The 11,142-nt window shown below is 54.9% G+C and overlaps 1 protein-coding gene across 1 annotated transcript; it reads left to right on the forward strand.

Annotated features, from left to right (window-relative positions):
* Window positions 1-2,373: 2,373 nt before the first annotated feature.
* SLC3A2 (solute carrier family 3 member 2) lies at window positions 2,374-8,257 on the forward strand. The gene is made up of 9 exons (XM_011232514.3): window positions 2,374-2,806; window positions 3,188-3,361; window positions 4,023-4,117; window positions 5,830-5,898; window positions 6,004-6,062; window positions 6,219-6,399; window positions 6,516-6,659; window positions 7,560-7,643; window positions 7,743-8,257. The coding sequence occupies exons 1-9, from the start codon at window positions 2,374-2,376 to the stop codon at window positions 8,103-8,105; spliced, it is 1,602 nt and encodes a 533-aa protein (XP_011230816.1). The 3' UTR covers window positions 8,106-8,257.
* The last annotated feature ends 2,885 nt before the right edge of the window (window positions 8,258-11,142 follow it).

An 11,142-nucleotide genomic window follows, 5' to 3' on the forward strand; every position in this document is an offset into this window, starting at 1 on the left:
AAAGAGTCACTTGCTCCATGGACTGAGCCAGCCAGGCGCCCCGTTTTGTTTATTTATGATATCATACAGCGCTGTTTATGTTTCCTTTCACTTTTCTGCGTTTATCTTCGTATGCTACTTTTGTTGTTTCTAAGAAGGGAAATATTTGGGTTTGACTGGTGTAGTTCATCCACTCATTTCCCAAACACCCATGAAGTGCCTACTTATGCTACTTCTGTAAGTAGGCAGGCCCCTCGACAAATAGCACAAGGCCCCTGCCACTTGTCTGGAAGTGCAGACACTCAGAAAAGGAAACGTAATAAACAAACAGGGCATGTGTTGTAGCAGAGGTGGATGGCAAAGAATTCTTTTGGAGAAGTTGAGAAAAACCATCCTCTGAGCTAGGTCTTGAATGAACAGGAGCTTCTGAGGTCGAGTGGCAGAACAGGAAGGGAAGAACACGGAATGGCCCATACAAAGATGCAGAGCCCTGCTGGGTGTGCTGAGACTGGCAGGTGTCCAAAGGTTGATGTCGCTGGGTGGGCAGTCCCCGTGGAAGGTGTGTGCATGGAGGTGATAAACTTGGGGAGGTCAGTTGCTAGCTTCTTCACTGCATGCCGAAGGAATTGGCTTCATCTGTCTAGAACCATGGGGGGCTGTGAGTGAGATAGTATGTTCCCAGAGGTGTTAGGTTGGACCACCTCGGAGAGCTTCTGAGCTTACACCCTGGGAATAAAGTGTGTTCAGGGCCTCTGGTTGGCACTTATCTGCCATGCCCAGGGCAACTTGGACTTACTGTATCATCTTTGCTCACTGGTCTGACCTCCACCCTTTACCCCCTGGCCTGCCTCCCTAGGAGCTGGTTCTGGCTTTCCTCGGGTGGGGGTGGGGTGGGCTGTGGCACGCAGAAAGGACATGGCAGAAGATGAGCCTTTTCCCACCCTTGGCTCTCCTCTGGCCCCCCTTCTGTCTGCTATTTCTTCAGATCTTGGCCTCTGCTTTCTTCCAAATACTTGGCTTCCAGCCCAGGTGGGAGAGGGAGAAAGAACTTGTTTCCTTCAGCTCCTCTCTGAAAATAACTGGGCTGGCACCGGTCAGGAACAAGAAGTTCCTGAGTGTCTGCACCCCATGCTGTTGATGTCCTGCAGTCCCTGCTATGAACCTTTATGATGATGATGATTTTTTTTTTTTCTTGCTATGAACCTTGTCTCTGCCCCACTTACCCTCCATCCCAGGATCTCTGTGGAGGGAAGTTAGGTGGTCTTTAAAGCCTCTGCAGTGGCCTCCAAGGCTTAGCATAGTGAAGTGATGGGGGGCCGGGGTGGGTGGGTAAGGGAACGCTTGCACCCTGGGGAGATTGGGCTGATCTGTGGGAGGCCCTCCAAAGTGGGGAAAAGTCTGGTCTGTTGTAGGAAAATGGTGGATGCCTCTAACTGAGCCCAACCTTGGAATGTTTGCTACAGGCCCGAAGTTGCCCGGCAGGCACTTAAGGCTCTTCTGGATGTCGGAAGCCTTGCTGCCCGACATCCTGGAGCCAGAAACTGGGGGTGGGGTGGGGTAAGACGGGGAATGACACCTTCAACTCTCCTGTTCAAACAGATTCACCTTAAAACCTCACGGAGAAGAGCGGGTTAGAGTTCGTTCAGTCAAGTTAATAAAGCAAAGTATTGTAGTGGGTGCTCGATGCTGCATGATGAGTTATTTGAACTGGACTCAAGATGAGTCTTGAAGGACGAGTAAGCCCTGCGGGGAAGCGGAGGTCTAGCGCCAAGTTCCAGAGGCCTGGGGGGGAAAGGCTAGGTCGGGGAAAGGGGGAACTGAGTTTGGCTGGCTCTGAGAGCGCCAGTGGCCGTGCGAAGTTGGAAGGACCACGCCGTGCCCTGAGCCCAGGACCAGGGGCAGACGGAGGACGGCGTCGGGGTAGTTACCCGCCTTCGGAGTAGTCACCCGCCTTCGGAGTGGGCGAAGAGGGGGCCCCCGGGACCCCCGCGGTGCTGGACTGCCCTTCCCCGTCCCCTTCCCGGGGCGGGACAAGTCAGACTCCCTCCACCCAAAGGTGGCTCGGGGCTCAGCTCTCTTAGCGTCCCACTGGAAGGAACGTTAGGGGCACAAGGTTGGAGAGGAGGAGCTAGAACCCGCCGCCCTCCCGAGCGGTCCCAGAAAGAGCAATCGGGGCCGTTCCTCTTTAAGGGGCGGGCAGGGGCGGGGCTCCCCTGCCTCTACCCGGAGGCTGCGCCGGTCCCCCCCACAGACGCGGACGCAGTCGCCGAAGCTGCGCGGGCTTCCCTGACCTCGGGAGAAGGTGCTGAGGCCGTGGTGAGGCCGGGAGGTAGGGCAGGAGTCCAGCCACCACTTGACCGCCGGCTGCATCGTGTCGCCGGTTCTGCAGGCACCATGAGCCAGGACACCGAGGTGGACCTGAAGGAGGTGGAGCTGAACGAGCTGGAGCCCGAGAAGCAGCCGATGAACGCGCCGTCCGGGGCGGCCATGGCCGCGGTCGTGGCGGGCGGCGCCGAGAAGAACGGGCTGGTGAAGATCAAGGTGGCCGACGACGAGGCGGAGGCAGCGGCCGCGGCCAAGTTCACCGGCCTGTCCAAGGAGGAGCTGCTGAAGGTGGCGGGCAGCCCCGGCTGGGTGCGCACCCGCTGGGCGCTGCTGGTGCTCTTCTGGCTCGGCTGGCTCGGCATGCTGGCGGGCGCGGTGGTCATCATTGTGCGGGCCCCGCGCTGCCGCGAGCTGCCGGCGCAGAGTTGGTGGCACAAGGGCGCCCTCTACCGCATCGGCGACCTTCAGGCCTTCCAGGGCCCCGAGGGGGGCGACCTAGCGGGTGAGCTCTGTTCGCGCCCCCGGTTTAACGGGCCGCGGGCTCCGGTCCTCCCCTCCCCCCCCCGCCCCGGATCGTCCCCGCACCCTGGGACGTAGCTTCTCCTTCCTTTCTTCGGAGAAAACCGCCCCCACTCCCTCTTGTGCGAGGGTAGCTGACTCAGCGTCTTCCCTTATCCCTGCGGCGCCGGAAGCCGGTCCTGAACCGGTCGCTGACGTTTCTGAAGTAATGTGCTGGGCACCTTACATCAGCAACTCTGAGTCTCGTGATCCAAGCTCACCGCCCCCCCCCCGCCCCCACACTTAGTTCCGGGGAGAGGGGAGACTAGGGCAGATCAGGGGCCTCTCAGAGGGACTTCACTTTAAACCTGCTTCCCCGTTTCAGGCCTAAAGGAGCATCTCGATTACCTGAGCACCCTGAAGGTGAAGGGCTTTGTGCTGGGCCCAATTCACAAGAACCAGAAGGATGACCTCGCGGGGACCAACTTGGAACAGATCGACCCCACTTTTGGCTCCAAGGAAGACTTTGACAATCTCTTGCAGTCCGCCAAGAAAAAGAGTGGGTGTCCTGGAGTTGTCCCGGAAGCATCTGAGAAGGGCTTGGCCTTCTGGCCACAGGAAAGACAGGATAGGATTTTTATTCGGTTTACTCCTGACTGGGTCTGAGTTTTCCTAAGGCAGGTACAGGGAAGGTTTCTTAGGCTTCAGCCTAAAAGGAATTTGTCAAGTCGTTTAGAGACTTTCTACTTGCTGTGTGTCCAGCCATTTAACATCTGGGCTTCAGTGCCCTTATTTGTAAAATGTAGGCTTTTCCTGATTCAGTGGTTTATTATTTTTTTTTAAAGTAGGTTCCACTGCCCAATGTGGGACTTGAACTCATGACCCTGAGATCAAGACCCGGCATGCTTTACTGACTGAGCCACTCAGGCGCCCTAATTCAGTGGTTTTTAAACTTGTAAAGGAGCGGATCCTTTTGAGAAAAATATCCAGATAAAATCACAGGGTTCACTGTGGGTGTGAGGAGCCCAGGACCCCATAGCTCAGCCTTCTCTACTGTACTATGTACCTTCTGCCTTAGAACATCTTAAACCGAGTTCAAATCTAAGCGTTTGTGCCACATAATACATAGGGAATAGTCTACCGGCTTGTATTTGTTGATTTTTTCCTTTTCCCTGACCCCAAAGTCTTTCTCACAACTACCTCTTCCTCCATTGTTCCAGGCATCCAGGTCATTCTGGACCTCACTCCCAACTACAGGGGTGAGAATTCGTGGTTCCTCCCCACGGAGGTTAACACTGTGGCCACCAAGATGCAGGTGAGTGTGTTGGTGCTGACGCCAGGTGGGAGCTGGATGTGGGGCTGTGTTGATCCTCCTGGCAAGCCCTGTAAACCTAGCCTGGCTCCAGCTGAGGGGCTCCTTGCTCCTTGGAGCCAAACTGGCGCACTGCTACCACGGGCAGGAGGGGAGGCCAACAGTGCACCCCCCCTCTTTTTGCTCGTTCCTTTTCTGGCCAGTGATTTTTCTTGTTTCCTTGACTCTGATGGTAACAGTGCCAGGAAAGGAATTTCTCAGATGTCAATCTGGGTTTGATTTTTCTTCCTTTTGGGAGAGGAAACCGTTTCTCTGTGGGACTCCTGTTCTGTCTGGTTTCCCAGCTCTTGTTTGATGTGTTTTGGAGTGGAGCCCAGTCTGAAATTGTAAGCGTTGTGGTCTTATGCGTCTGGGACCATGCCAGGTATTTTGTATGTGTTCTGAATTTCTCCATGACCACACAAGGTCCCTGTCATCTTTCATCTGTAAATGAAAAAGCTAAGGTTCAAAGGGCTTTGCTGTGCTTAGGATTTGAGGTCTCAAGTAGTCTCATTTCTGTAATCTGCCTTACCTGAATGAAGGTATAGGTGCAAAGACTATATCCCGCAGGCTGGGAATGGGACTTTGTCCTCCTGTCCTCCGAGCTCCTGATGCCTGGGTTCTGGGCCCTGACCAGCAGGGGGTAGAATAAAGAACGGAGAACACCCTGACCCTTTGCTGGCCCCTGTGATTCTGAGGTAGAATTCTTTACTCCCAGCATTTCCATAGGCCCCTTGGGGTCACCCAGTTCGCCCTTACCAATTGCCGGAGGACCCTTTAAGAGTTACTGATTGGGGGAGGGGAGCGCCTGACTGGCTCAGTCCATAGAGCATGTGACTCTTGATCTCAGGGTGGTGAGTTTGAGCCCCACATTGGCGGTAGTGCTTACTTAAAAAAAAAAAATCTCTTAAAAGGTATTGATGAAGGCATGTTTTCAGATGGTGTGGCATGAGAACTAGTAGCTTCAGATGAAAATGGAAACTGGAGTAGAGAGCGCAGGGCGTGGGGCTGTGGGGGTGGGGCCCCATGTTCTGTGTTCACCCAGTTCTTGGATTCAGGCCTGGGCCTGTGCTGCAGAGCTGACTCCTCTTTTCAAATCTTCATCTACACTGCCGTGGGGCTGTGCTTTGAATTTCACTCTTTCATCATTGGCTTTGCCCTGACTTGCCCTCTTCCTCCCCTTCCCTGGCCTCAGGACACTGGAAGAGTAGTAAAGGATATGGGTCATGAGATCTTGGCTAGCATTTTGGTCCCCTGTCTGCTGCTCTCTGACTGTGGTCTTGGGCATACTTCTTGCTTCTTTGAGAAGGAACGTTTGCTCATTTCTGACATGAGTGTACAAGCATTCCACACATGCTAAGGGTTAAATGAAATTACGTTTACGAACATACTTTTTCTCTTGGGCCTTTCCTATAGGTGTCCAAAGGTGAAGCTGTGTGATTTGCCTTGGGGAGGAACAGAAGTGAAATGCTGTAGTTAAGAATCAGTGATAGTTCAGAAGGGGAGGGAACGGAAGGCTAACCCTCTCTGATAGAGGTGGTTAAGTGAGGCCGGTCAAGACAAGTGACTCTCCCAGGGTCATGGAGAAGTGCGTCATGGGCAAGGTTTGGCATGGGCTGGATTTTGCGTCAGAGTATTGATACCTTTCCCCTGTTCTTTTGCCCCCTTCCCTGTAGGATGCTCTGAGTTTTTGGCTGCAGGCTGGTGTGGATGGGTTCCAGGTTCGGAATGTGGAGCATCTGACAGTAAGTCCCTTTCCATGGGGGAGGCAGAGCCTGGGTGAGAGCAGAGGGACTCTGCAGGGCTTGGTAGTGTTCCCTGCTCCTCGACTTTGCTTTTTTCTCTTCTAGGATGCGACTTTGTTCTTGGCTGAGTGGCAGAATGTGACCAAGAGCTTTAGTGAAGATAGGTAGGTACCAGGCCTCCCCCGCCAGATCTGCTTCCTTGTGGGATCCCCTCAGTTGAGCGCTAGACCCCAGGAATGGGGGAATTCCTAGTCCAAATTCTTCATCTTCATTTTTTTGTTGTTCTTTACCAACCTTGTCCCCCACCCTGCTCTGTGCAGGCTCTTGATTGCAGGGACCGAGTCCTCTGACCTTCAGCAGATTCTGAGCCTGCTTGGATCCACGAAGGACCTGTTGTTGACGAGCTCATACCTGTCAAGCCCTGGTTTCAGCGGGAAGCGCATCGAATTCCTTGTCACCCAGTTTTTGAACGCCACTGACAATCGCTGGTGCAGCTGGAGTGTGAGTGCCGTTGTGGGGGGTGAGGGTGCTGGAGGAGGCCTGGCGGAGGAAGGGGTGCTGGCAGATGGAGGCAAAGGTGGGCTTTGGGGTTCACCTCCGTGCATCCATTCCTGCAGCTGTCTCAGGCGGGGTTCCTGACTTCCCTTGTGCCGGCTCATCTCCTCCGCCTCTACCAGCTGCTGCTCTTCACCCTGCCCGGCACCCCGGTTTTCAGCTATGGAGACGAGATTGGCCTGGAGGCAGCTGCCCTTCCTGGCCAGGTATGGCTTGCTGCCTCCTCCCCGCGCTGGGAGGCGGTTGTGTTCATCTAGCATGACAGTTGTGTGCATGGCAACAGGCAGACGTGAGCCTTGGGTGGAAGTGCGTTTGATTCCTGGTCAGTCCCCTCATCGATCGCTGTGTGGCCTCGGCAAGTCATTTCCCTGCCGTCGCCTTCACCATCTCTTCTGGGATATTGCATTTCTTGTAGGGATTCAATGAGAGCCTATTTTAAAGGCGATGGCTGACCCCTGGCAGGTATTCAGTATGGGAGCCGTCACTCACCTGTTCATTCATTCGTACGATCGGGGGACTCTTATGTCCTCCAGCAACTCATAGTTTAGTGGAGGACCCAGATGAGTACGAGAAATGCACAGTAGCCCCTCTGTGATCGGGTACGACTGCGAAGGCTCTCGCTTAGTTTAGCCAGAGGGCTGGAGGTTGACACCCCAGCTGATATATTGCTAGAACTGGTCGTTCACAGAGTAATTGCTCTATGACACGCACAGAGGATACAGCAGTACACAAGAGAGCTGCAGGTGGCCAAGTTAGATAATAAAATAGAATAAAGGTGCCCAGTGCTGTGCAAAAGAGAGCAGGGCCAGCGGCCTAGAGGACAGGGACGGGAGACGTTCTCCATCGAGGGGCCACAGAAGATCTGGTGAGCCAGCTGTGCAGAGGCTGGAGGGCTGTGAGGGAGCTGGCTTGTGGCTGGCTGGGAGAAGAGCCCCCTGGGCCGAGGGCACAGTGTGGGCGGGGACCCGGGGTGGGAGCCTGCCTTGCCTGTCCAGTAGCAGTTAGGCCACAGTCGGGGGAGGCTCTGCATGGATAGGGCTGAGAACGGGAGGAGAAGGGAGAGCAGGCCCAGGCCTCTTCCGAGTCCTGTTTTCTCTGCTTTTCAGCCTGCGAAGGCTCCGTTCATGCTCTGGGATGAATCCAGCTTTCCCAACATCTCAGGACCTGGAAGTAGCAACATGACGGTGAAGGTAAGGGTTTTGGGTGGGCCAGGCGTGCTCAGCGGGTGGGCAGGTGGCTTGTAGGAGTTCGCGCCCCTTATCTTTTCCTGCTGTCTCCCTCCTTTGCAGAGCCAGAATGAAGACACTGGTTCCCTCCTCTCCCTGTTCCGGAGGCTGAGCGATCAGCGAGGCAAGGAGCGCTCTCTGCTGCACGGAGACTTCCACGTGCTCTCGTCGGGGCCGGACCTCTTCGCCTACATCCGCCAATGGGACCAGAACGAGCGTTTCCTGGTAGTGCTCAACTTCGGGGAGGTGGGCCAGCCTGCCAGGTTGGGGGCCTCTGGTCTGCCGGCCACTGCCAGCCTGCCAGCCAGCGTCGACGTGCTGCTCAGCACCAGGCTAGACCGTGAGGAGGGTGCCTCTCTGGAGCTGGAGCACCTCAACCTGGAGCCCTACGAGGGGCTGTTGCTCCGCTACCCCTATGTGGCCTGACAGGCAGGACCCACCGCCCCTCCCCTCCCCAGGCCCTTTGGGTCCTGGTTTCTTTTCCTTTTTTTTTTTTTTTTTTAACTGTCACAGATTACAATTGAAACCCCAGATAAGGTGTGTTCTGGCTTCAAATAAAAGTCACTCCCACTTGGTGAGGTCTTGTCTTCCCTCCATCTCTCTGTCAGGGAAGGGGCACCCCTCCCCCCTCCCGAGACCTGCGTCACAGTGAACAGGGCCAGAGAGTTCCATGCACCTGCTCTAGCCCAGAGATGGAGGGGCCTTTCAAGCTCACAACAACATGGTGTCAGGGCTAGGACTAGCATCTGGGCCAGGGGGCCGTCCTGGAGGTTGTGGGTCTTAACCAGTTCTTTCCTTATCCTTCTCAGCAATGGTCTCCAGCCAAGTGTGGTCAGGTTTCCTGTTTTTGCAGACTTGGCATTTCAGGGGGAGAGAGTGGGAGCCGGGTGGCCTGTTTCCCAAGAGGTGCTTCTAAAGGGTACTAGAGGGCATTCATTCACCAGGAATCTCCTGTGTACTCAGCATGTGCCAGGAATTGTTTGGTCCTGAGGTTACAGGAGGGAACAAAGGACAAAATCCCTCTCTCCTTGGGGCTTACAGTGTAGTGAGGAGATGGAGAAGAAAGAGAGTGAATACAGTTTGAGTGCCATGGATATAGTGATAGTATGCCAAGGGAAAAGAGTAAAGCAGGAAGAGAGGGAGGGGTTTGGGGTGGAGGGAGTTTGAGGAAGGGCTAGAGGCGTCCTCTCCCAGGAGGTGATGTGTGAACAAAAGGCCTGAAGGAGGGGGTTCCCTTGCCAGATACCTGGGGAAGGGGGCTCTCTGGTGCCCTCGGGCGGGGGCGTGCCTTACTCAAGGGTGGTGGGGAATGAGGTCTGGTTGGCAGGGGTCGGGCAGATCAGGAAGGTCCAAGTCAGATGGTTACATAGGGTGCAAAGAATTTGGCCAGTGGCACAGTTTGAGGGCATGGTCCCCACAAGACTGCCCTCATTTTCAGATGACAGCTGCAAGTTCCAGGTCTCAAACCATCGTCAGTGGGTAAGTTGGCAGAATGACTTAGAGAGCTCAGGAAAGTCCCAAGATGATGTTTTAATAGCAGAAGGATACGCATTCACCAGAGGACAGGTTGCATAGGGTGGAATGTGGGGAGCTCCAGGCGTGAAGCTCCCAGTGGAGCCCTGGACCTGAGACCTACTCCTGGTTTATGATGCACAGTGTGGCCAAGCAGGGAAGCTCACCAGAGTCTTGGTGTCCAGGGTTCTCCTTGGGGCCCACATGGCTGACCTCGAGTCTCCACTTCCCCCCAGAGGTCGTATGTCCCAAAGCACTCCTTGTAAATCACATTGTTACACTGACTGGTGTCGGAAGGCCCCAGACAAACACTGCTGTCAGGACGTTCCAGGGGCTTAGAGGTCACCTCCCAGAAGCCGAGGGCAAAGGCCAGATGCTGGGTAAAGTTAACTACACTCCACGCAGGGTCTGAGGGAGTGGGATGGGAGTTGGAGGGTTTTGAGCAGCGAGGGTGGTCCGACTCTGATTTCCGCTGACTCACTGGCTGTCCCGCCTGCAGGGAGGCCAGTTAGGGGGCTTGTTACGGCCACAGCTCAGTAGACTTACCCGGATAACAGCAGTGGAGGAGGACGTGTGCTGGCTTTGCAGGTAGACCCATGGATTTTCTGTTGGATCTTTCTATTGCAATCTTGATCCTCAGGTTGGCCTCACAGACCTTGGGGTTAAGTCGGGCCCTCCCAGGTTTCTTAGGGGAAAGAACACTTGATTCCTGCAGGATGGAGCTAGGGGCCTGGGCCTCTAAGGGGGTCCTGGTAACGGGATAGGTCAAGGGACTAGCTGCCCCACATGAAGGCCCAGTCCACGTTTGCTCACTTTGGTCTCCCTTGCCCTGCACCTGTTCCAGGGGCTGTGAGGGCATGTGCTCTGACGCCAAGGCACAGGTCCCGTGAAGACACACTTGGTAGCCAGCTGGGTGGGCCTCCACTCTCTGCCTTCCATGGCCCTTCTCCCTCCTACTAGTGCCTCTGGGTTCTGGCCCTTGTCAGATCCAGGCCTCTCCTTTTCCTGCCGCTCTGCACACTCGGGTTCTCTCCCAGGGTGCCGGCTCCAGCCCTCCCCGTTTCTCTCTCGCTCTGCCTCCGGCCTCCCCTCCGACCTGGTTGGTTGGTGTCATGGCGTCACTACAGATCGAGACTCATCCTCATTTTGTGCTTTGCAATTTACTGCAGACTCACTTTTTAGAAAGCCCTTTCCTATTTCACATCAAGGGGCTGAGTAGCCTAGGGGGGCCCTGGATATAGATGAGTCAGGCTGATTGTAAGGTTTGGGCTGGAGCCACTGGAAGACGGGACGTGCGTTTGCTGAGGTGGGGAAGACGGCCGGAGGAACAGGTTTAGTTTTTATCAATATCATAAAATTTACCATGTTAACTGTTTTTAGGTGTGCAGTTCAGTGGCATTAAGAATATTCCCATTGTTGGGGCGCCTGGGTGGCTCAGTCGTTAAAGCGTCTGCCTTCGGCTCAGGGCGTGATCCTGGAGTCCTGGGATCGAACCCCGTATCAGGCTCCTCTGCTGGGAGCCTGCTTCTTCCTCTCCCACTCCCCCTGCTTGTGTTCCCACTCTTGCTGGCTGTCTCTCCCTCTGTCAAATAAATAAATAAACTCTTAAAAAAAAAAAAAGAATATTCCCATTGTGGTCCGACCAGGGCACCGTTCACCTCCAGCCATCGTGCCGAACTGAGACTGTGCCCATTAAACATAACTCCGTCCCTCCATATTAAACATTTTTTTTTTAATTTTTAGAGATTGATTTTATTTGGGAGAGAGAGCGAGCGAAAGCACAAGCAGGGGGAGAGGGAGAGAGAGAGGGAGAAGCAAGCTGCCTGCTGAGCAGGGAGCCCAATATGGGGCTCGATCCCAGGACCCTGGGATCCTGACCTGAGCCAAAGGCAGACCCTTAACCGACTGAACCACCCAGGTGGCCCCCCCCATATTTGTTTTTAAAATAGAA

This window comes from Ailuropoda melanoleuca, chromosome 16 (genome assembly GCF_002007445.2).
Source record: "Ailuropoda melanoleuca isolate Jingjing chromosome 16, ASM200744v2, whole genome shotgun sequence".
In the NCBI taxonomy this organism is placed as follows: domain Eukaryota; kingdom Metazoa; phylum Chordata; class Mammalia; order Carnivora; family Ursidae; genus Ailuropoda; species Ailuropoda melanoleuca.

What these genes read in the sequence shown, in the direction of transcription:
- SLC3A2 (XM_011232514.3), top strand. Translation starts at nt 2,374, where the DNA reads ATGAGCCAGGACACCGAGGTGGACCTGAAGGAGGTGGAGCTGAACGAG. An exon ending in CGAGGGGGGCGACCTAGCGG is followed by an intron (nt 2,807 to 3,187) that starts GTGAGCTCTGTT and finishes TCCCCGTTTCAG; the next exon opens with GCCTAAAGGAGCATCTCGAT. An exon ending in CTGTGGCCACCAAGATGCAG is followed by an intron (nt 4,118 to 5,829) that starts GTGAGTGTGTTG and finishes CCTTCCCTGTAG; the next exon opens with GATGCTCTGAGTTTTTGGCT.